Genomic DNA, 27243 nt, shown 5'->3' with positions numbered 1-27243 from the left:
ACAGAAATATATATGATTTTGATTGCTTTCAAGATGAAAAGGACCTTGAAATTGCACTCACAGTAGCAGAAATATTCCATTCCTTAGCATCACTGTCTAATACATGTGTGTCTGCCAGTCCAAATTCCAATACGCAGTCAAGAATGGGTTGACATTATTTATACAATTATTACAATAATGCAGTAGTCTGCATAACAGTAAATCTTCTATTTTTGTTGTGTTAATAAAAATTCCAAATTGTAAGCAAGAGTACATGTAATATAAGAGGGGCCTGGAGCCATGACTAATAAACAGAGAAAATGTTATTTTAGTGCCAGGAATTTCTACATTGTTTATTCTTGACCCTATTTTGAAATTGGCATCTGTTGAAATTTATGTGAAATTGGCCAAATTGCCAATTTCTGACCACTTTATTGGGTAGTTGAAATAGGTGAATGGGCGGTTTCTTGTGTCGACAGACTAGAAGTAAGTAAATAATTAAGTTTATTCAGGTATACACAAATACAGTTACATAGATTGTCATACATAGCAGCATATGTATAAAGAACCTAAGATAACCCAAAAAAGTCAGACAAAGTAACTCATTTCCAGCACCTGGTTTGGGCTTGCCATATATGATTTATGGTAAATATTTTTTTTTCTCAGTTGTTTGTTGGGCTATCTTATTGAAACTTAAGCAATGTATGATGGAAAGGATGCTTCTTAACGTACACTAAAAATAAAAAAAAAAAAAAAACAGACAATAAATAAGGGACTTCACTTCTCAGCCATTAGCTGCCTCTTTGAGGTATATTTTTGTATGGCTTTTATGGTTGTATTCTCATTTTTTTTGGTCTCATTTGATAGAATGGAAGATATCTTACAGAAATAGATATGATTTTGATTGGTTTCACAATGAAAAGTACCTTGAAATTGAGCTCAAAGTAGCGGAAATGTTCGATTTTTGGCAATGTTCAATGAACTTTGTGTAAGTTAAGCTTGTTAATTTTATTAAGTGTATTCTAACCTAACCACTCTGTAATCCAACGAACTCAATAATCTGGCACACTACAGGTCCCAATGATGCTGGATTTGTGATGGAGGACCTGTATTTTGTTACAATCCTGAATTTAATTATCTTGTCTGCTGTGTTGCTCATATCATCCAAAGACAGTTTATCCAGTACTTCTAGTCTGTCTTCTTTAAGCTCTGGTAGCCATTTTATTGCTCATCTTTGGATATTTTAGCATGTCCACAGAAATAACAACATGCAAACAGAGGTATGAGGAGAGCAGCCTCAATGAGTTCCTCAGTGCTGATGACCCCATTCAAAGCAAGAGAAATATCAGAGCTAGAACAAATACAGAGATCATTTGCGGCTCACACTGAACCAGAAAAACACCTAAATTACTGGAAACGCCTTCAAGTCTTGAACATGTACTAACTGGAGCGGAGGAGAGAGAGATACATGAAAGTTCTCGAGAGCCTGGTCCCAAATCTGCACACTGCCATAACAACATACTATAGTGAGAGATATGGGAGGAAGTGCAAAATAAACCCAGTGAGGAGCAGGGGTGCAGTTGGGACAATAAGGGAAAACTGTATCAACATTCAGGGTCCCAGACTATTCTACATCTCACCAGAAAATATCAGAAACATGGTTGGAACAAGTGTAGAAGCCTTCAAGAGGAAACTGGGCAAGTATCTTCACCAGGTGCCAGATCAACCAGGCTGTGATGGATATATAGGGTAGCGGGCCTCCAACAGCAACAGCCTCATTGCCTAGGCAAGCACCAGATGAGCCTGGCCCATGGCTGGGCTCAGAGTGTAGTGAAACTCTCAAAACTCTTCAAAGGTATATCAAAGGTATAGGTGAGTGTATCAGTGCAAGATAAACCATGCTAGGAACCAGAGATGCACATGCTGATGTGAGTGTGTAGGTTGTATTCCTAATAGGCCACAAGGGGCCCCATCCCCTACAGCTTTCAACAACTCACAGAGTTGGTTATAACAACTTTTGTTTAGATGTATAAAATTAGACACATTTTACAAACCTTGACTGCAACATGAAGAGCATTGTTGAGGTTGTCATCCACAGAATCAACACGAACACCATTCTCAATGAAAATGGAGGCTAGATGTGGATGATCGTGTGCTGCTGCTAAGTGTAAGACGGTCTGCTTCTGTGGTGTTAGATCATGGATAGCTCCACTGCCAGCCAGTAGTAAATTTCTGACAATCATTTCTGACCTACTCATGAAAATACATGGAAAACATTAATTTATTACATTTACACATACAAATATGAAGACAAAAATAATATTAAATGATTAAAATACAGTATATACTGTTATATTCACAGAAAACATTAAAATCATAAGGGTTATTCAGTGCTATATGGCAGAGGCAAAAAGAGATGATAAAGAGAAAATGGTAGAGGTGTTAAATAAAGAACATTAGCATAGAGGAAGGAAGGAAAAATAGCTCTCAGTTGATAAAGTAAATTAGTGCCAGTTAGAGAGAGAATTGTCAATAAATAAACAGAAGAATGGATGGCAACATGAGCTGTGAGCCAAGAGAAACATTCCTCCTTTTTGCATCAGGACACTCTTGAAAATTTTCCTCACAACTTCTGCATTTCAATTCTCGTGTACTACACTGTACAAGAATAACAGAACTCATGCTCTACCATTCAGCCATGAGGGTTCTCCCATCAGAGAGAAGGGCGAACAAAATAAGTATGTCAAAATGTTGGAGAAGACATCGGAAATAAAGTTACCATGCTCTCTGATAAACAAACAATTCATCAAGAGATGTTGGACTATCGCCTTGGCCTGACGAATCTCACAGAGATGCTCTGGATGCCCCTCCATGTGATGACCATGTGTAAATCATGTGAGTACTCTTTACCACAACTAGCATTAGTACAGCGAGAACAGCCAAAATGTCTATTTTTCTTTGATGTACAATGGAACCTTGGTTTTCATATGCCCCAGTTTTTGTAGGATTCGGTTTTCTATGACTCTTTTTGTCAAAATTTTGTCCCAGTTTTTGTACATCCATTCGTTTTTCGTAGAGTTGAAAATGGTCCGTACCAAACACATCTGTGTGACTCGGCCACTCTAGTGCCACACAAAGCATCCCATGCATTCGTGACTCAGTCTGCCTTTGTTTCTCGTAGAGTGAGAATCACTCAGTGAGTTCATCTGAAACATTTCGTAATAATCCATTGTTTTTTGTGCTTGTTTATTGAGTGCGACTGCTAAATAAGCCACCATGGGGGAAAATAAAGTTCCAAGTGCCAGCCCATTGTTAAAGAAGGCAAGAAACATGATAGAATTCAAGAAAGAACTCATAGCAAAGTACAAAAGTGGCGTATGCATGGCTGATCTCGCCAGGATGTACGGGAAGTCTGCATCAACGATCAGTTCCATCCTGGCGAAGGCTGCAAATCTGGACAAACGTGGGGACAAAGAATTCGTTGATGAATTCAAGGAGTGCGTAGAGGCTGAAGGATTCCTTCCCCAACAAGTTTTCAATTGTGACAAACAGGCTTCTTTTGGAAGAAAATGCCAAAGAGGACCTACATCACACAGGAGGAAAAGGTGCTGCCAGGACACAAGCCTATGAAGGATAGGCTAACTCTCTTGTTCTGTGGTAATGCTAGTGGGGATTTCAAAGTGAAGCCTTTACTGGTGTATCACTCTGAAAATCCCCGAGTGTTCAAGAAAAACAATGTCATCAAGAGTAAATTGTGTGTGATGTGGATGGCTAACAATTAGGCATGGGTCATGAGGTAAATTTTCATTGAGTGGGTCAATGAAGTGTTTGGCCTGAATGTGAAGAAATACCTCCTGGAAAATCAATCACCACTCAAAGTGCCTCCTGGTAATGGACAATGCTCCTGCTTATCCCCCAGACTTGGAAGACCAATTGTTGGAGGAGAATAGTTTCATCACAGTGAAGTTCTTGCCCCCTAATACCACTCCTCTCATCCGGCCCATGGACCAGCGGGTCATTTCAAACTTCAAAAACACTCTACACCAAAGCACTGTTTCAAAGGTGCTTTGAAGTGACCTCGGACACTAAATTGACCCTAAGAGAGTTCTGAAGGAATCACTTCAATATCCTCAGTTGCATAAGCCTTATAAATAAGGCTTGGCAGAGAATGGCTTCCAGGACAATGAATTCTGCTTGGAGAAAACTGTGGCCAGAATGTGTCCTCAAGAAGGATTTTGAAGGGTTTGAGGCTGACCTTGATGACCCTATGCCTATTGTGGAATCTACTGTGTCTTTGGGGAAGTCCACAGGGTTGAACATGAGTGGCCAGGGTGTGGAAGAGTTGATGGATGACCACAGGGAAGAGCTAACCACTGAAAAGCTGCAAAACCTAGAACTGGAACTGCAACAGACCACAGCTGAAGGAATTGCTTCAGAGGAGGAGGAAGAGAGAGGAGAGAATGTGCCTTCTTCAGTGATTAAGGACATGTGTGCAAAGTGGAGTGAGTTGCAAAGTTTTGTGGAAAAATATCACCCTAACAAAGCTGTTGCAAACTGAGTCTCCAACATGTTCAATGACAATGCCTTGTCCCAGTTTAGGCAAATATTAGAGATGCCAGAAACAGAACTCTTTGGACAGATTTTTTTTGTAACAGGGGTCCAGTGACTCTCAAGCTGGTCTTAGTGCCAGTAAAAGACAAAGAAAGGAAGTAACCCCAGATAGGGCCTTGATACCTGAAGTCCTTATGGAAGGGGATTCCCCTTCCAAACAATAACCTCTCCTCATCCCTCTCCCCCCCTCGTCATCTTCCATAGGCCACCAAGAGTCTTCAAAAAAGATAAAAGTAATGCTAAATGTTCATTTATCCATTCATTAGTCATTTATTTTTGTTTCTCATTGTTTTCTGTATATAAAACTATAGTTATTCTCTTTAAAATGTATTTTTTCTTAATATTTTTGGGTGTCTGGAATGGATTAATTGGATTTACATTATTTATGGGAAATATTGTTTCAGTTTTCGTACAATTTGGTTTTCGTCAGACTTTTAGAAAGGATTAATCACGAAAACTGAGGTTCCACTGTAATACTGTTTGGTGGTCATTAATTAACCCTTTGAGGGTCAAGACCCTCGATCCTGAACTCCCACTCAGGGTCGAAAAATTAAAAAAAAATAATAAAAAATTTTTTTTTTCTTATGAACATAAGAACATAAGAAAGGAGGAACACTGCAACAGGCCCACTGGCCTATGCGAGGCAGGTCCAAATCTCCCACCGGCTTAAGTCAATGCCTTGACCTAGTCAGGTCAGACATGTTACTTAAGGGAGGAGCACGGCATCTAACCTAGAAGCATGAGCTAGTCAGGTCCAACTCACACCCACCCACACTCACTTATGTATTTATCCAACCTATTTTTAAAACTACACAACGTCTTAGCTTCTATGACGGTGCTCGGGAGTTTGTTCCACTCACCCACAACTCTATTACCAAACCAGTGTTTTCCTATATCCTTCCTGAATCTGATTTTTTTTCAATTTAAAACAATTGCTGCAAGTCCTGTCTATGTTAGATATTTTTAGCACGCTATTTACATCCCCTTTATTAATTCCTGTCTTCCATTTATACACCTCAATCATATCCCCCAAATTCTATGCCTTTCTAGAGAGTGCAGATTCAGGGCCCTCAGTCTATCCTCATAAGGATCATGGGATACATGGGATCAACTTTGTCATCCTCCTTCGTATGTTTCCCAGTGCATTTGTATCCATTCTCTAATAAGGTGACCAAAACTGTGCAGCATAACCTAAATGAGGCCTAACCAAAGATATATAGAGTAGAAGAACAACCTGAGGAATTCCATTATTTATACTTCTTGATATGAAGCCAAGAATTCTGTTAGCTTTATTGCAAACACTAATGCACTGTTGTCTTGGTTTCAGATTACTGCTAATCAGAACTCCTAAATCCTTTTCACAATCTGTAATATTAAGATCTACATTATTTAGTTTATATGTGGCATAGTTATTTTCCTGTCCAACATTTAGAACTTTGCATTTGTCTATCTCGAACTGCATCTGCCACTTCTCCGACCATTGCATCAGTCTATTCAAATCATCCTGGAAGTGCTCTAATGTCCTCATTAGAATGAATTGGACGGCCTATTTTGGTGTCATCAGCAAATTTGCTCATGTCATGTCGCTATTTATTCCTTCATCTGTGTCGTTTATGTAGAATGTGAACAACGGGCCCAACACTGACCCCTGAGAAACACCGCTTGTGACGTACCCCCATTCTGATTTCTCCCCATTTATGCAAACTCTCTGCTGCCTATTTGTCAACCATGCCTCTACCCGGGAAAAAATTTCTCCTCCTATTCCGTGTGCCTTAAGTTTCCTCGAAAGGCTCTGATGTAGAACTCTATTGAAAGCCTTACTGAAGTCCATATACACAATATCATATTCAGTACCATGATCTACCTCCTCAAATACCTTAGTGAAGAAAGTTAGTAAATTCATAAGACAGGAACGCCCCTTAGTAAAACCGTGCTGAGATTCATTTATCAATTTTGCCTTTCAAGATAGTTACAAATTGCTTCGGCAATTATTGATTCTATAAATTTTCCCACTATGGAGGTAAGGCTTATTGATCTATAGTTCGAAGCTAAGGACCTGTCACCCGCCTTGTAAATATGTATTTCATTTGCTGTTTTCCAATTATCAGGGACTAAGCCAGTTTGTAGTGATATCTTGAAAAGATTAGCCAAAGGTATGCTAAGTTCCTCTTTACCTTCCTTTAACACCCTTGCAAACAGTTCATCAGGGCCTGGGGATTTATTAGGTTTTAATTTCTTTGTCTGAGAATTATATCACTAGATACCACAATCATGCAAAGTTTATTATCATCCTGTTCTACATAACCTATTATTTCAGGAATTTTGCTAGTATTTTCCTGAGTAAAAACTGAGAGGAAGTAAGTATTGAAAATTTCACACATATCCTAATCACTGTCAGTGATCTGACCTGATTTTGCCCACTCTGAGCCCCATTTTCGCCCAATTCCAATGTACTAGTCGACAAAAATCATAACTATTTCACTAGAACTCCATTTTTTCTATTGAATGAGTACAAGAAACCACCAATTTCCCAATTTCAACTATCCAATAAAGTGGTCAGAATTTAGCAATTTTGCCAATTTCACACAAATTTCAAAAGATGCCAATTTCCAAATAGGGTCCGGAATAAACAAGACATTCCTGGCACTAAAATAACATTTTCTCTGTTTATTAGTCATGTCCCCATGCCCTTCTTACATTCTTTTGCTTTCCACTTTGAATTTTTATTCTACACTAATGCAGTAGTCTGTTAAGCAGACTACTGCATTAGTGTAGAAATGGTATAAATAATATCAGCGCACTTGTGAAAGAATGTTAGACTCACCAGTTGACGTGTATTGGACGTGTAGAATGATTTGTTTACTTTTGAACTTTGGCAAAAATCGAAGATTTCTGCTACTTTGAGCTCAATTTCAAAGTACTTTTCATTGTAAAACCAATCAAAATCATCTCAATTTCTGTAATATGTCTTCCATTCTATAAAATGAGACCAGGAAAACTAGAATACCATCATAAATACCATATGAAAATACAGTGCAAAGTCGCTGTTTTAAACCAAAAACAATGTCAGTTTTTTTTCTCATTACGCACTGTGTGCTGCAGGATTTTTTTTATACTGCGCACACTGACCACATAGACCCATTCTTTCATATGTAGGCGTACTAGCTTTCTCTCACTAGATTTGAGGGCGCTAGAATTTAGGCATACTAGTACGTCAAAAACCCTGGTGTGTAAGCCGTACTAGTACGTCAGAAACCCTGAAAGGGTTAATATTTCCTATAAGAATTAATAGAAATACAATTAATCCATTCCAAACAAAAATATTCACAAAAAAATAATGCTTTTATCAATTATGTAAGTATTACATATGATCGGGAAAAGATTCTCTATCTTTTCTAGAAGATAGGGAGGAGGAAAGAGGGAGGAGTTAGTGTTTGGAAGGGAAATCCCCTTATATAAAGACTTTAGGTAGCAAAGCCTTCTCTAGGGTTACTTCCCTTCTCTGTCTTTTATTGCCACTAGGACCAGCTTGAGAGTCAATGGACCCCTGTCTCACAAAATAACTGTCAAGAGTGCTCTGTGTCTGGCATCTCTTTAAGATTTCCCTGAAGTGGGAACATACTTTTCTGCTGCACATTTGTGAGAACTTGCAGCCTCACCATACCTTACAACACTGTGCATGCCATTACGCATCTTAAATCCATCAAACCATCCTTTGCTGGCCCTAAATTCACAAACTGCAGCACTTGTTCCAGGCATTTTCTTTGCAAGATCCTCATGCAACTGCTTTGCCTTCTCACAAATGATCGACTCCACAACACTGTCTCCCACTAATTCTTTTTCCTGAATCCACAATAATAATAACTTTTCCATCTCTTCCATTATTGGTGGCCTTTGTTTAGTTAGAAAAGTTACTCCTTTTGCAACACTAGCATGTTTGATTTGTTCTTTCTTCGTCAGTATAAATGTAATTGTTGATTTATTCTTGCTGCACATCCTGGCAAGTTCCATCACCTTCATACCACTCTCAAACTATTCTATCACTTCACGCTTAAATTCCATGGTGTTTCTCACTTTCTTTACCACAGGAACTTTACTAGGAACTTTCTTTGGAGCCATCTTTACTTATTTCACAGTTGCACTGCAAGAAAAACCACTAAAAACAATGGTAAACAAGCGAAATGTTTGGATGTATGGGCAGAAGCTTATACATCCTCAGCCACCGATAGACGAAGCCAAGCTGAAGCGCAACCTGCCCCAGCCGGCGGATGGACGTGTCCGAAATGACCGATAACTGAGCGAACGGCCGATAACCAAGTTGCCCAATAGCCAAACTGGCTGATAACCGCAGGTCCACTGTAAATGCCTTTCTTTTGACCAATGAGATGTTTTAATCTATTGTTCATGCATTTGGGATCATTTTTGTTAGATCTAATTTCCCTACTCGGAACAAAAGTTGTCTGGGCAGCTAGAACTATGCTCTGAAAAACGTCATATTGGCAACCAACACCACCTACCCAACCCATAGTCAGGTCATTCTAATTTAGCCCACCCAGGTAATTTTTGAGTCCCATGAAATCAGCCAAGCAAAGTCTGGAACAGAGATTTGATTGCAGTTATCTGGATAATTCCATGATACAGTAGGGCCCCTCTTATACGGCTGGTTAGGTTCCAGGCTACCGCCGTAAAGTGGAACACCCTTTTTTTCCACTTACAAATGCATACAAACACTAGATAACAAGTTTACACTAACATATATTAAGTTAGCAATAGAACCAGGCATCAAAAAACAATAAAAAAGTACAATACACACATAGTGCACTCATTACTTACCTTAAAATATTTATAGTCTTAATCTAGGGTGAGACAAGTAGTATTTATTGTAAGAAATCAAGTGTGGTATGTATGGTAGTCAGCCAGGCTACCATACCAGGCCACCCCACCCACACATACAATTCTATGATATTTAAGCATCCCAGAGCGATAAAAGGTATATACAGTTCACTCATTACTTACCTTAAAATATTTGTAGTCTTAATGTAGGGTCAGGAGTAAGTAAATGAGATAAAACGAATAAATGAGAGAGAGAAAGAATGAGTGCATGAGAGAGTACAGGCGCAGAGTTATGTAAACAAACCAGGCGAAGGTAAGTTTTGTAAACAAAGTGTACACGTCTGGTTTGTGTACAAGTTACATTGTGTACAGGTTGTCTCTACATTGATACGGTAGAATAAATAAAGAAGAACACTCCCATTCTCATGTAACATCATTTTGAGAAGAAATGATGCTCTGAGTGAAGGCAATGGAAATAAGTCACTCTGACTTTTTTGGGTTATCCTAGGTTCTCTACACATATGTTGTTATGTATGATAATCTATGTAACTGTATTTGTGTATACATGAATAAACTTACTTACATACATACGAAAGGAATAATTTTCTACAGTTACCCCCAGTAACACATTTTCTAAACCATACCCCCGGCCGGGATTGAACCCGCGGTCATAGAGTCTCAAAACACATTTTCTCTTATGTTAGATTATAGAAAATGTTATTCTTGGCATCACTTGTACAAGTTATCTGGCTACCACATCTCATATTTATGTTTATTTATTCTATTGTGGGGTGTATTTATCATCTTTTTATGTTATGTATCGTGTTTATTATATAATTTTGAAAAAAATATCATGGATGGATTAATGAAAATGTGTATATTAACGTAATATACAACATTTAATGAGACTCGGTGATTATCATTATTATTATTATCATTTCTAATATGGCGTCACTTGTGCAAGTCGTCTGCTACCACATCTCATATTTATGTTTATTCCATTGTGAGGTGTATTTATCATCTTTTTATGTTATGTATCGTGCTTATTATATAATTTTGAAAAAATATCATAGATGGATTAATGAAAATGTGTATTTATCATAATATACGACATTTAAATGAGACTCGATGATTATTATTATCATTACTAATATGACGTCTGGAGACATAAGACACTCTTACTGATTTTAATGTGTACCTGCATGCCATCACAGTATGTAAGTTTATTTAAGCACAGGTATACATAAGTATAATTATCAGAGTATATATAAAATATGAAATAACTTTTAAAAACATTTGAAATTTTGGAGTTTCCAGACAAAATGGAGAGACTTAGTGCTTACTGAGCTCACGAAGAATGTAAACAAACAGGGTGGGGCGCGGTGACCGTATTAGAAAGTCAGGTGGGGGAGCCGTATAGCGAGTTTTGGTCATAATTTGAAATGACTGTATTAGCGGAACGCCGTAAAGTGAAACGCCGTAAAGCGGGGCCCTGCTGTACATTGAAACTAAGTGATTTGTGATCACTTTCCCCAAGCTCATCATTAACCTCAAGATTATTAATGAGTGATTCTTTGTTGGCAAGAAACCAAGTCAAGTAGATTGTTTCTTCTAGTTGGTTCTGTCACAAACTGTTTTAAAAACCAATCCTGAACTGTATCAAGAAAGTCACTAGACTCAAGATTTCCTGCCACATTGCTCCAATCAATTTGTCTAAAGTTAAAATCTACCATTAATACAATAACATTTTCATATTTAACCCCTTCAGGGTCCAAGGCCAAAATCTGAAGTGGTGCTCCAGTGTCCAAGAAATTTTGAAAAAAAAAAAAATTATTTTTTCTTACAGAATTAAAGAGCATATTTTTGTGAAGATAATAAGACAAAAAAAAAAATTGTGATCAGTACTTACCGAGATACAGTGCCAAGAAGTTTGTCGAAAATGATGTGGTGGCGGCAATATCGACGAATTCCACATACGCGCATTACATTATTTTGCAGTTTTTGTTGTTTTTTCTTTTCTTTTCCAATTTTTTTCTATTCCTACTAACATTTGGGGCCTGAGAGACCAATACTGTATATAATGTATATATATAAACTCACTGTATTGAACACAATAACTGCACTAAAGTTATTATCATATTATTGTTTACCACTGTTGTTTATTACAATAAACATGCACAAATCTTGTATAATACTAATGTTCTATCATATATTTACATATTTACAATCACTGGACATGGTTTTAGAACTGCTGGAGCTTGTGGAACTCCTTGAAACAAGGCACCATGCACAGAGGCACCTTACATTCCTCACACAAACCGAGTGTCTTTGCGTCTTTGTTGCCGTCTTTTTGTTTGTGCACAGACGATGCATCTCTTCTGAGCAAATTTCTTCTGAGTTGAAGGAAGTTGTATTATGAAATGATCACCTTCCCTCCTCAAACGCTTGGGAATATCCTGAGGAATTCGAGGACCGTGTTGTATAGCAGGTGTTGTTACCTGGTACTTCATTATGAGTTGTCTGACAACAGACAAACAAAATTCACCATACGGTGGTCTGTTGCCAGTCTTTATTTGGTACATATTATATGCATTGAGCATTGAAATGTCCATGAGATGGAAGAAAAGTTTCATGTACCACTTGTAACTCTTACGAACACAGTCAACAAAACCAATCTGCATGTCACATTTGTCAACCAAGCACATGTTTTGTGTATAATCAATCACTGTCACTGGTTTTCGAATACCTTCATTAGTCACTCGATCAACTTTGCCACTGTCTTGCATTTCATTACGGTGAATGGTTGTCAACAATGTGACATCTCGTTTGTCATACCACCGTAATGCCATGATGTCATTGGCAGTAAACACCTGCACGTCATCACCACGAGCACCTGCGTTGAGCCTGGGCATATGCTTATGATTAGAACGCACTGTGCCACACACATCTGTCTTGTTCACTCGCATGAAATCACTGAGTAATGGGCTTGTGTACCAGTTATCGGTATATAATGTATGCCCCTTACCAAGATAAGGTGCCATCATGTTTCTCACTACGTCACCTGAGATACCCAATAACATCTTGGTATCTTTCAATGTTTTACTACCTGTGTATACAACAATATCCAACACCAGGCCACTGTCACAATCACAGAGTACAAATAGTTTTATACCAAATCGTTTCCTCTTGCTCAGTATATACTGCTTGAATGACAGTCTACCTTTGAACAAAATCAAAGACTCGTCAATTACAAGATTCTTGAATGGATAAAAGTATATGCTGAACTTTTGTTTGAGATACATGAAAACATTTCTAATCTTGTATAACCTGTTACTTCTGTCAGGCCTGGTTTTGTCAGAGAAGTGCGACATACGTAAGAGTAAGATAAACCTGTTCACTGGTATGATTTCACTGAAGACCGGGGTAGAAATTAGCCGATCTGTGGACCAGTATGCTTTTATATTATGCTTATAGACGTGAGGCATAAAGATTATTGTTGCAAAAAGCAAATACATTTCTGCAACAGTCGTCTCTTTCCACCTGTGTAGTCTTGACTGTGGTGATAAGATCATATTTGCCATGGTGTACTCAAAATACTTATTACTTTCCCTGACAATAATTTCCATCAATGGTTGGTCAAAGAATAATTCAAAGAATTCCAGTTCATTGGCCGTGGTTCCAAGGGGACAAGTAGGTAGAATTCCACTTTGAGAGTCATCAAAGTGGTGAGGCTTGGGAACAAAATTGGGATTTTGCTGCCAATCCCACATACGGTTTGCTGGTGGATACTGGACATCATAGGCTGGTTGTGCGGGTGGTTGTGGTTGTGGTGGGCTGGTGGCTGGCGCTCCGCTTTGTCCTTGAACTGACGAGTCAGCAGCGTGGGTCCCAGCGTGGCCTGGTGAGTCACGCATGGCGGTGCCACTACCATCACCACTAACACCATCCACTGATGCCTGTGGTCTATCCATGCCAAGTGTAGCCACATCATCCTCACTATCACTACCTAAAACTGGTGTTGGGCCATGGGATGTACTCCAGGATGTACTCCGGGATGTACTCCGGGATGTACTCCATCCCCTGGGCACAGCATAGGGTACACTACCCGAGCGCATGCGGCGGCGAACATACCGACGCTTCACTGGTGAATATGATTCCGCACTATCACTACTCGAATGATCGTCGAGCGCAATAAAATCACAGTCCACGTCACTATCATCATCATTACTGAAGTCCGAGGCCTGGCCACGCGAAAATATTAGTTTTCTCTTGCGATGAGGAACAACCGACCATGAGTCACGAGTGCCCACACCAGAGGTAGAAGGTTGAGGATTGTCAGGGTTTTCTGCACTATTATCGATATCCTGGTCATTCTTTTCGGTCACTAACTGATCAAAGCCGTAGAATTCGTCTTCATTTCCACTTCCATCATTGTCAGAACTATCAGATAGGAAGAGGAGAGTCCCAATTTTCCGGGGAGTGAGAGCTGACATGCGACGAGGCATGGTGAACAATGGTAACTGAGCCGGCATTCCCACAATGCTATGCGGGCACCTAGATTTTTTGTTTATGGTGCACACTCACCACACAGACCCGTTCTCTCACATGTAGGCCTATGAGCGTTTTTGAGCTAAATTTGATGGCGCTAGAATTTTGGCGTAGATCTACGGCTTGGACACTCAACATGAAGCCGTTGATCTACGGGACGGACCCTGAAAGGGTTAAATGCCTTATGAATTTCATTCCATAACAGCTTACTGCACTCCCTATCAAGGTTTAGGGGGCCTATAAATCACACCCAAAATTAATTTGTCACAACCCTCAAGAAACTGTAGCCAAACAAATTCTGTCTCCGATGTTTCTAATCTTTTATCAAGTCTAAGACAACAATTTAAATTTTTCTCTGACATACATCACCACTCCACCACCCTTCCTGTTGACTCTATCAGTGTGGAATAGTTTATAACCCTGTATGTTGCATTCAGAAGGCATTTCTCTATCTTTCATGTTGAACCAGGTCTCTGTTATACCAATAACATCTATATTACCTGCACTTGCAAGTAATCTTAGCTCATCTATCTTATTTCTTAGACTCCTACTATTTGTATAGTAAACCTTAAGGAAGCTAGTCACTCATTGCCTTCTACTATCTCTTTATTTGTTGATCAATTGTTTTGCCTTTACTAGTAACTTTATTTTGAATGTTATCTTTTAAACATATCCCTGAGGTATCCCAGTAATATCTGCTGTTTTCGACCCTAATACTGCTGCCTGGTTGTTTCCCACAAACACCCATACCTCTATAATCTATCAGTTTAAAGTCCTAGACAAGTCATCAATTACCCCCTCAATCGAATTGGCTAATGCAACCCCTCCAGCCCGAGAGATGAACCCTATCCCTTGCATACATACCACTTTTGCCATAGAATTTGTCCCAGTTATCAATGAATGGGATTGCAAGTTCCTTGCAGTACCTGTCTAGCCAGCAATTTATACCAATTGCCCTAGACATCCATTCACTGCCCACTCCCTTTCTAGGCAAGATGCTACATATGATTGGGATTCCTCCCTTAGACCTGACTACTTCTATGGCTGACCTGTACTTATCCAGCAGTTCCTGTCTCCTGTCCTTCCCAATGTCATTACCCCCAGCACTAAGACAGATAATGGGCTTGTTCCCATTACCTGAAATAATATTATCCAACCTGCTGACTATGTCACCAACACCAGCTTCTGGGAGGCACACCCTCTGTCTGACCATTCTGTCTGTTACAAAATGCATAGTCCATATATCTTGCCTGAGAATCTCCTACAATTAGAATATTCTTACCTTGATTAGCAGGGGAGTCAGTGATACCTTTAACCTCACTAACCACTGAAGTACACTCATCCTGGAGAACAAAGAATCCATTTGCTACCTTCACATCTTCTCTATTAACCCTCCACCACTACAGATATCAGTACTAGAACTCAACACATAACTCAGGATATAAATAACCATAATTTAAACCTAGAAGATGATTGATCACGTTGACCCTGATCTAAACCTCCATAATCTGACACCCAATCAAAACCTATTTGAAAGTAACTGCCTTTATTACACAGCATCACAAGCCAGCACTATCCTAAACAATGCTAAAAGTCTATCAGTACTTAACTACAACATCAGGTCCTTAAGCAAACACTATGATGACCTCCTGGCACTCCTTGAATCACTAAAGACACCCTTCTCCTGCATTATTCTTACTGAGACCTGGCTTAAGCAGGACACAATAGATATCTACCCTCTACCAGGATACACAGCAATTCACAACTGCAGACCAAACCAAGTTGGGGGTGGTATTGCAATCTATTACTCTAACCAATTATCTTGTATTAGCACCACTTGCTTTAGTGATGAATATGGGGAATACATTTTTGCTAATTTTACTGTAAAAAACCTTAAGACACCTATAACAATCGGTGCCATTTACCGGATACCTCACACAAACATCCCAAATTTCAGTGAGAAATTAAAGTCACTAATAACAAACAGACAAATGAATAAGCACCACCTTCTCTTAGCTGGAGACCTCAACATCAACCTTGGCTTACTAGATGATCAGCCTGTAACTGATTTCATCAACAATATGAACAACACACTTCTCGTACCAACAATAACTAAACCAACCAGGCTCACTGAGACAAGTGCAACCATAATAGACCACATATGGACCAATATACTAGCCCCCCTTAAATCAGGGATAATCATAGATAGCACTACAGACCACTACCCAACCTTCCTCCTGACAAACATTAATAAACCACCACTTGAATACAACAAAGTCTCATTTAGACTCCATGACGAGGCCTCAATAAGGAAGTTCACAGCTGACCTAGAGATTACTGACTGGCCTACAGAATTCTCCAAGGCCAATGGTATTGATGACTGGACAGATATTTTTCTTAACAAATTACTTAGACTATACAACAAACATTGTCCTATAAAAACGAAACAGATCACAAACAAACGGCTTGGTTGCCCATGGCTAACCAGCACCATTCTGAAATCCATTGACAAGAAACACCAATATGAAAAGCAATATAGACAGGGCTTAATACATAAAGATAATCTTAAACACTATTCATCAGTTCTCACCAAAGTAATAAAGAAAGCCAAACAACTATACTACTCCAGTAGATTCACAGACACTAGAGGAGATATAAAAAAGACCTGGAAAACACTCTATTAGATTCTAGGGACCCACAAACTGAAAAAAAACCAAGAATATTGTCCTAACTAAACCTAATGAAACACCACTACATCCCACTGACACAGCTAACAAGATAAACGACTTCTTCTCAACCATAGGATCTAATCTCGCCAATAAAATCCCACATACTAATGCCCATGCCGGGGACTACCTAGATGGGAATTTCCCAAATTCCTTCTATCTTGCACCAACTGAGCCCTCGGAAGTCACCGAGATTATAAAGTCACTTAAAAACAACTCAGGGAATCTGTCTAATGTCCCACCATTACTGTACAAGCGAGCGGCCCATATCCTTTCGCATGCTATTACATTACTTTTTAACAAGTCACTAGAAACTAGCACCTTCCCGAAACTACTCAAGATGGCAAGGGTTACACCAATACATAAAGGTGGTGACCCTACAGACTTAAACAACTATAGGCCAATATCAAACTTACCATTGCTATCCAAAATCTTTGAGAAACTCGTGCACAGGAGACTATATTCATTTAAAACAGCACAAAACATACTCAACCCCTGCCAATTTGGATTTAGGAAAAATAAAAGCACTAATGATGCAATCATAAAAATGCTAGATCTGCTTTACACAGCATTGGAAAATAAGGAATATCCACTAGGAATTTTTATTGACCTAAGAAAAGCTTTTGACACAGTAGACCACGACATCCTACTCCACAAACTTGACCATTACGGTATAAGAGGCCATGCGCTTGCTTATTTCAAATCTTACCTTACTAATAGGTATCAGTATGTTACCATTAACCCTTTGAGGGTTTTGGTCGTACTAGTACGTCTTACGCGTAGGGGTTTTTGTCGTACTAGTACGCATAAATTCTAGCGGCCTCAAATCTCACAGGAAAAGGCTGATAAGCCTAGATGTGAGAGAATGGGTCTGTGTGGTGGGTGTGCGCAGTAGGAAAAAAATCTGGGACCCAGTGGTGCATTGTGGGAATGCCATCATAGTACACAATTTCCACCGTGCCCTGTGGTAAGAAGTTCCTCACTCCTCGGCGAATTGGGCACTTTTGTTCCCCAGTGACAGTTCTAATACAGATGGAAGTGACAGTGAAGATGAGTTTCAAGGTTCTGGTGAGGTTTTGACCGAAACTAATGACCATAATATGGGTAATAGTGAGGAAAACCCAGACAACCCACAGCCTTCCACCTCTGGTGCTGGGCCATCTTGTTCACGTTCAGTTGTACCAGAATCAAACTCCTATTTTCCAAAATCCCAGACTCAGATGTGAGCATTGGTGATGATAGTGATAGTGATTATGAACTACAAGCTCTTCAAACTTGTTCCAAGAATGGAGGAGGAGGAGGAGGCAAAGGAGGAGGCAAGAGGAGGAGGAGGCAAGAGGAGGAGGAGGCAAGAGGAGGAGGAGGCAAGAGGAGGAGGAGGCAAGAGAAGGAGGAGGCAAGAGGAGGAGGAGGCAAGAGGAGGAGGAGGCAAGAGGAGGAGGAGGCAAGAGGAGGAGGAGGCAAGAGGAGGAGGAGGCAGAGGAAGAAGAAGAGGAGGAGGAGGAGGAGGAAGAAGAGGAGGAGGAGGAGGAGGAAGAAGAGGAGGAGGAGGAAGAAGAAGAATACGTAATGATAACAATAATACATAATAATAATAATACATAATAATAATAATACATAATAATACATAATAATAATACATAATAATAATAATAGGTAATAATAATAATAATAATATGTAATAATAAATGTTCACCCATGACAGTAACAAGATAAGGGGAGATAACATCTGATAAGTGCTGACGTTTGATGAGGGTAAATGAGGGTAGAGCTGATGCCAAAAGATGAGATAAACATCTCCCTCCCTTTGTTTTTGCTGGTATACTAACATTTCTGTCTGTCTATTTGCCTGTCTGTCAAGCTCCCTGTCTATCCGTCTAGCTCTCTGTCTCAGAGAGCCACAAGACTGTGTCATCACTTTTACTCACATCTTCAAGCAGAGTATAACACTTTGTCTGGGTTTCTTGGGTTATCCTAGGTAATTTATACTATGTATACTTGTATTTATGTGTACCTGTGAGACAGAGATAAAAAGACAGATAGAATGAGGGAGAAAGATAATTAGATAGAATGGAGGAAGGGAAGCAGCATCCGACCCCATTGTTTTGACAGGCGGGAGGGGGGAGTGAGTAATGAGACAATATGTCATTTTGACAGCTGCCGACTCCTGGTAATTTACACTATGGAGGAGGAGGAGAAGGAGGAAGAGTAGGGGGAAGAGGAAGAAGAGGAAGAGGAGGAGGAGGAAGAGGAAGAGTAGGAAGAAGAGGAATAAGAGGAAGAGGAGGAGGAAGAGGAATAGTAGGAGAAAGATTAGGGGGAAGAGGAGGAAGAGGAAGAAGAGGAGGAGGAGGAGGAGGAGGAGGAAGAGTAGGAGGAAGAGGAAGAGTAGGAGGAAGAGGAAGAAGAGGAGGAGGAGGAGGAGGAAGAGGAAGAGTATGAGGAAGAGTAGGGGGAAGAGGAGGAAGAGTAGGGGGAAGAGGAGGAAGAGGAAGAAGAGGAGGAGGAGGGTGGAACACTAGTACACTGGTACTGGTACACTAACATTTCTGTCTGTCTATTTGTCTGTCTGTCAAGCTCCCTGTCTATCTGTCTATCCGTCTAGCTCTCTGTCTCAGAGAGCCACAAGACTGTGTCATCACTTTTGCTCACATCTTCAAGCAGAGTATAGTACTTTGTCTGGATTTCTTGGGTTATCCTAGGTAATTTATACTATGTATACTTGTATTTATGTGTACCTGTGAGACAGAGATAGACAGACAGATAGAAAGAGAGAGACAGATTGAAAGAGATAGAATGAGGGAGAAAGATAGAACACCATTGTGTATGACACCATGTTTCAGAGTTCCACAAGCTGCAGAACTAATAGGAATATGTTCAGTGACTGTATATTGGTATATATATTATAGAAAAATAATAATAAACAATGTTTTGTATTGTTTGTTTTTGTAAACAAGTTTTGTAAACAATATATTGATAATTATATTTGTGTGCTTATTGTGTTGTATACAACGAGTGTATATATGTACATTGCACCTTACTTTGGTCTCACAGGCCACATAAGTTATGTGAAAAAATAAAATAGTGAAAAAAACAACAAACCTTCAAATACAAGTAAACTAAAGTTTACCGGGTGAGCGGCAGTCGCCGCTGTTGCCATATGCGGCTCATTTTCTGCAAACTTCATGCATCCATATCTCCGTAAGTATTGATGGTAAATTTTTTTTGTTTATCCTATAATGTTTAGAAAAAAAAACTCTATTTTTTCATAAGAAAAAATATTTTTTTTTTTTTTGAAATTTGGCCGACCCTGAGAACGAGTTTCGGAGAGGGCCTGTCGACCCTCAAAGGGTTAAAGACACAGCATCAACAACACGGCCACTTGATACTGGAGTTCCGCAGGGAAGTGTCCTTGGTCCCCTGCTCTTCCTCATATACATCAATGATCTTCCAAACGTATCCCAACACCTGAAACCCATTCTCTTTGCTGATGACACGACTTATGTCATCTCTCACCCTAATCTTGCCACCCTCAACACCATTGTTAACGAGGAGCTGATCAAAATATCGACTTGGATGACAGCCAATAAACTTACGCTTAACACTGACAAAACCTACTACGTATATTATGTTTGGTAGCAGAGCAGGAGATGCACAAATTAACATTAAGATCGACAACACTCTAATTACCAGACATAATGAGGGCAAATTCCTAGGCCTATACCCTGACAACAACCTGAATTTCAGCACCCATATCCAACACATAACCAAAAAAGTATCCAAAACAGTTGAGATCCTCTCCAAGATACGATACTACGTGCCGCAAAATGCCCTTCTCACACTATACCACTCACTTATTTATCCATACCTCACCTATGCTATTTGTGCTTGGGGATCAACTGCAGAAACACACCTAAAGCCAATAATAACCCAACAAAAAGCTGCAGTAAGAATAATCACTAAATCCCATCCCTGGCAACACACCCCCCCACTCTTCATAGATCTAAACTTACTCCCTGTTCAGTACATCCACACTTACTACTGTGCAATCTACATCTACAGGACCTTAAACTCCAATATCAACCTTGACCTAAAATGCTTTCTTGATAGTTGTGACAGAACCCACAGGCATAACACCAGACACAAACATCTCTACGACATTCCCCATGTCCGACTAAACCTTTACAAAAATTCAATGTATGTCAAAGGCCCTAAAATCTGGAACACCCTACCTGAGAACTCTAGAACTGCAGACACATTCATCACCTTCAAAACTACCATTAGAAAACATCTTATCTCCCTGATAAACCCCATCAACTAACTACACGAATACCACCTGGTGGTTCACACTTACACTCACTCACCCATTTGACCATAAACAGAAATATTAATCTCAATCTTAAAATAATGAATCCTATGATACTCCAATACTGAAACCATGTACTGTGCCAAAACAAAAGCATTCACATTGCTAAACTCACAAACTAGTATTTAGTCACTTAGCCATAATACCAACTTACCTCATAATTTGTAATATTTTAAAATAAAGAATTAAACTGTCTGCCTGAAATGCCTAGCCATGCTAGGTGTTCTAGTGGTACACTCTGTAATCATTATTTAACTACATGTAAACCACACAACAACCAAATTCTGTAAATTCAACATTGTAATCTTTATAGAGAATAAACTTTGAATTTGAATTTGAATTTGAATTATCTTCCTTCTTCCTGAGCTGTGAACCACTTGCCACTTAAAAGTGGCTGCCACTCTAACACCTGGTAACCATTTCTTCTTTACCAGCTCCATCCATCTCACATTCACTCCCAGACCCATACAGGCGAAGCTTCAGCTTTCTATCTTCCTCCTGAAGAAGTAGAACCTCCTTCTTCAACACTTTAACCTGAGATTCTAAAGCACTGTACAAACCATGGCACTCGGTAACACCCCACACTAACTCCCAGTGGTAATGACACCAAAAGCATGAAATTTAATGGAAAACTTAGGGAATTATGCTCTCATGAAGTTAATGGTCTCAATGATATTTACGCATCGGCAATTTCACCCACTTTGAGCCCTATTTTTGCCCAATTCCAGTGTACTTCGACAAAAATCATAACTATTTCGCTAGAACTCCATTTGTTCTATTGACTGAGTACAAGAAACCACCCATTTACTGATTTCAACTACCCACTAAAGAGGTCAGAAATTGGCAATTTTGCCAATTTCACACAAATTTCAAGATGCCAATTTCCAAATAGGGACCAAAATAAACAAGACAGACATTCCTGGCACCAAAATAACATTTTCTCTGTTCATCAGTCACGTCTCCAGGCCCCTCTTATATTACTCTTGCTTTCCATTTTGAATTTTTATTTTCACAAAAAAAAAAAAAAAAAAAAAAAAAACAGAAGATTTACTGTTATGCAGAGTATGTACTTGAACATTGTCAAAAATCAAACATTTCAGCTAATTTTTGAGCTCAATTTCAAGGTACAGTGGACCCCTGCATACCAGACGCCTTGCATAACGGACAATCCGCATACCGGACGCTTTGATCGCTAAAATTTTGCCCCGCATACCGCCCAAAAACCTGCTCAGCGCCCTTCGTCCGAGACGCGTCCAATGTGCGGCCTGAGCCAGCCTCATATGTTCCGCCGGTGGCATTGTTTACCAGCCAGCCTCCGCGGTAACATTCAAGCATACAATCGGAATATTTCGTATTATTACAGTGTTTTCGGTGCTGTTTCTGGAAAATAAGTGACCATGGGCCCCAAGAAAGCTTCTAGTTCCAACCCTACAGCAATAAGGGTTAGAATTCCTATAGAAATGAAGAAAGAGATCATTGATAAGTATGAAAGTGGAGTGCGTATCACCGACCTGGTCAGGTTGTACAAGAAACCCAAATCAACCATCTCTACTATTGTGGGCAACAGAAAGGCAATCAAGGAAGCTGTTCTTGCCAAAGGTTTAACTGTGTTTTCGAAACAAAGATCGCAAGCGATGGAAGATGTTGAGAGACTCTTATTGGTGTGGATAAATGAAAAACAGCTAGCAGGAGATAGCGTCTCTCAAGCGATCATAAGCGAAAAGGCTAGGAAGTTGCATGAGGATTTAATTAAAAAAAGGCCTGCAACTAGTGATGATGTGAGTGAATTTAAGGCCAGCAAAGGTTGGTTTGAGAGATTTGAGAAGCGTAGTGGCATACATAGTGTGATACGGCATGGTGAGGCTGCCAGTTCGGACCACAAAGCAGCTGAAAAATATGTGCAGGAATTCAAGGAGTACATAGAAACTGAAGGACTGAAACCTGAACAAGTGTTTAATTGTGATGAAACAGGCCTGTTCTGGAAGAAAATGCCAAGCAGGACCTACATTACTCAGGAGGAAAAGGCACTCCCAGGACATAAGCCTATGAAAGACAGGCTTACTTTGTTGATGTGTGCCAATGCTAGTGGTGATTGCAAAGTTAAGCCTTTATTAGTGTATCACTCTGAAACTCCCAGAGCGTTCAGGCAAAAGAATGTCCTCAAGGATAATTTGTGTGTGCTGTGGAGATCAAACAGTAAGGCATGGGTCACTAGGGACTTTTTCTATAACTGGTTACACCATGCATTTGCCCCCAATGTCAAAGATTACCTAACTGAAAAGAAATTAGAACTTAAGTGCCTCCTGGTGTTAGACAATGCCCCTGGTCATCCTACAGACGTGGCAGAGCGACTTTATGGGGACATGAGCTTCATTAAGGTGAAGTTTTTGCCTCCTAATACCACTCCTCTCCTGCAGCCCACGGACCAGCAGGTTATTGCAAACTTCAAAAAACTGTACACAAAAGCTCTGTTTGAAAGGTGCTTTGTAGTGACCTCAGAAACTCAACTGACTCTAAGAGAGTTTTGGAGAGATCACTTTAATATCCTCAATTGTATAAACCTTATAGGTAAGGCTTGGGAGGGAGTGACTAAGAAGACCTTGAACTCTGCTTGGAAGAAACTGTGGCCAGAATGTGTAGACAAAAGGGATTTTGAAGGGTTTGAGGCTAACCCTGAGAGGAGTATACCAATTGAGGAATCAATTGTGGCATTGGGGAAGTCCTTGGGGTTGGAGGTTAGTGGGGAGGATGTGGAAGAGTTGGTGGAGGAGGACAATGAAGAACTAAAGAACTAACCACTGATGAGCTGATAGATCAACTTCAAGAGCAAGAGGCCAGACCTGGGGAAACTGGTTCAAAGGAGGGGAGAGAGAAATTGAAGGAATTGCCTACTTCAAAGATTAAGGAAATGTGTGCAAAATGGCTTGAAGTGCAAACCTTTTTTGATGAAAATCACCCTCACACAGCTATTGCAAGCCGTGCTGGTGACTGTTACAATGACAATGTTGTGAACCACTTTAGACAAATCATAAAGGAACGAGAGGTACAGGCCACTATGGACAGATATGTTGTGCGAAAGAAGTCCAGTGACTCTGAAGCTGGTCCTAGTGGCATTAAAAGAAGAAGGGAAGTAACCCCAGAAAAGGACTCGACACCTCAAGTCTTAATGGAAGGGGATTCCCCTTCTAAACACTAACACTCTCTCTCCCCTCCTCCCATCCCATCAATCATCACCAGATCTTCAATAAAAGTAAGTGTCATGTAATTGTGCATGCCTTTTTCAGTTTGTGTGTACTAAAATTAACATTTCATGTGGTAAAAAAAAATTTTTTTCATACTTTTGGGTGTCTTGCACGGATTAATTTTATTTCCATTATTTCTTATGGGGAAAATTCATTCACATACCGAACATTTCGCATAACAGCCAGCCCTCTTGCACGGATTAAGGTCGCTATGCGGGGGTCCACTGTACTTTTTATCATGAAACCAATCAAAATCATCTCTATTTTTGTAACATATCTTCCATTTTATCAAATGAGACCAAGAAAACGAGAAAACAACCATAAATACCATATGAAAATACACTGCAAAGTTACCGTTTTAAACCAAAAACACTTTTTTTTCTTCATTATGCACTGCGTGCTGCAGGATCTTTTTTTTATATTGTGCACACTGACCATGCAGACCCATTCTTTCATATGTAGGCCTACCAGATTTAAAGGAGCTAGAATTTTGGCATATAAGTACGTGACCGACACTGGCTGTTAAGACATACATGTACATGACTGACCCTCAAAGGGTTAAAAAGGGTCAACAGTGCTGCCAACATTTTAGAAACAGCTGAGATAGTACTGGTAAGTGGTCAAAGGATGGAAAATGCCTGCAGGAGCTCCAGAAATCACAACAGCATCCAGAAGTTTATTTTCTTCAAATCCCAAACAACCAGGGATACAATAAAACACCACTTTTGTGTCTGCTGAAGATGCAGCACATCTAACACTGAAAATAAACAATAATGGGACCCAGGGAATAAAAAATGATGATTACTTGCAATAATAAATCATGAGACAAACATAATAGAAATACAATGGAACCTCTACTTACGAGTTTAATCCGCTCCATGACCTTGCTCGCATCTGGATTTGCTCATTTGAAGAGTCAATTTTCCTTATTTAAATTAACTGAAATGGAATTAATCCATCCCAGTGGAATTCCAGGCATGACAAAATACAGTGGAACCTCGGCTTACGAACACCCCACCATGCGAATTTTTCAGGATACGAACCATCGTTCGGTCGATTTTTTGCTTCTGGATACGAACAAAATTTCAGGATACAAACTTCCCCCTCAAGGGAGGTTCCTTAAATAAAATATTTATTTGTTTGCAAAGGATACAATGTGTGTTTACATATCATAAAATGATTGGACCAAAAAAAGCCACTATCATGCTGAGGCATTTCAGGTAGACTTAACCCTTTCAGGGTTTCCGACGTACCAGTATGGCTTATGCACCAGGGTTATTGACATACTAGTACGCCTAAATTCTAGCACCTTCAAATCTAGAAAAAGAAAGCTGGTAGGCCTACATATGAAAGAATGGGTCTATGTGGTCAGTGTGCACAGTATAAAAAAAATCCTGCAGTACACAGTGCATAATGAGGGAAAAAAAAAAAATTTGACCGTGTTTTTTTTCTAAACAGCGACTTTGCACTGTATTTTCGTATGGTATTTATGGTTATATTCTAGTTTTCCTGGTCTCAATTAATAGAATGGAAGTCATATTACAGAAATTGAGATGATTTTGATTGGTTTCACAATGAAAAGTACCTTAAAATTGAGCTCAAAGTAGCAGAAATCTTCGATTTTTGCCAAAGTTCAAAAGTAAACAAATCATGCTACGCGTCCAATACGTGTCAGCAAGTGAGCCTAATATTCTTTTACAAGTGCTCTGATATTATTTATACCATTTCTACATTAATGCAGTAGTCTGCATAACAGTAAATCTATTTTTTGTGAGAATAAAAATTCAAAGTGGAAAGCATGAGAAATGTAAGAGAGCCCTGGGGATGTGACTAATGAACAGAGGAAATGTTATTTTAGTGCCAGGAATGTCTGTCTTGTTTATTCTGGACCCTATTTGGAAATTGACATCTTTTGAAATTTGTGTGAAATTGGCAAAATTGCTAAATTCTGACCACTTTATTGGATAGTCGAACTCGGTAAATGGGTGGTTTTTTGTACTCATTCGATAGAAAAAATGGAGTTCTAGTGAAATAGTTATGATTTTTGTCGACTAGTACACTGGAATTGGCCGAAAATAGGGCTCAAAGTGGGCGAAATCGCAGGTGTGTAAGCATTGTCAAGACTGCTAACTTCACGAGAGCATAATTCCCTAAGTTTTCCATCAAATTTCATACCTTTGGTGTCTTTATGATTGGGAAAAGATTATCTTTTCATAAGAAAAAAAAATTTTTTTTTTTCCGAAAAATTTTCGACCCTGAGAACAAGTTTAGGAGAGGGCCTCTCGACCCTGAAAGAGTTAACCTAATGCTAATAGACTTCTTAAGTCTAGACAGGTGAAAAGTGTACTAGTAGTGGTTACCAATGCTTTGTTGATGGTGATGCCAACTACTGGCAGCCTTTTGAAATTTCTCAATTATTATTATTATTATTATTATTATTATTATTATTATTATTATTATTATTATTACATTGTATTATTATTATTATTATTATTATTATTACATTGTATTATTATTATTATTACATTGTATTATTATTATTATTATTATTACATTGTATTATTATTATTATTGTTATAATTATAATTTATTATTTTTATAATTATTATTATTATTATTAGTAGTATGTATGTGGTGATGGGCTCTTGATCTATGGAATTGGATCTGTGCTCCAGTTCCCTAATAATAATAAAGTTTAAAGCAGGGGAGGATATAGTGTTGGAGTGGTTGGTATTTTTGTTTAATAAATGTATGAAAGAGGGGAAGGTACTTAGGGATTGGTGGAGAGCATGTATAGCCCCTTTATATAAAGGGAAGGGGACAAAAGAGATTGTAAAAATTATAGAGGAATAAGTTTACTGAGTATACCAGGAAAAGTGTACAGTAGGGTTATTATTGAAAGAATTAGAGGTAAGACAGAATGAAGGATTGTGGATAA

At 39.2% G+C, this 27243-nt stretch overlaps 1 protein-coding gene across 1 annotated transcript in view; it reads right to left on the bottom strand.

The window, feature by feature from the left end:
• The window catches only part of LOC128693378 (rabankyrin-5), a gene marked incomplete at its 5' end in the record, with an annotated part of 165089 nt that overhangs the window by 73010 nt on the left and 64836 nt on the right, over positions 1-27243 (bottom strand). Inside the window, 1 exon segment of the mRNA XM_070097281.1 lies at positions 2034-2229. Within this exon segment, the coding sequence (XP_069953382.1) occupies positions 2034-2229 (196 nt within the window).

Source organism: Cherax quadricarinatus, chromosome 57, assembly GCF_038502225.1.
Source record: "Cherax quadricarinatus isolate ZL_2023a chromosome 57, ASM3850222v1, whole genome shotgun sequence".
Classification (NCBI taxonomy): domain Eukaryota; kingdom Metazoa; phylum Arthropoda; class Malacostraca; order Decapoda; family Parastacidae; genus Cherax; species Cherax quadricarinatus.
Note: the sequence above shows the minus strand (reverse complement) of the source record. Positions and strands in the feature narration are given on the sequence as shown.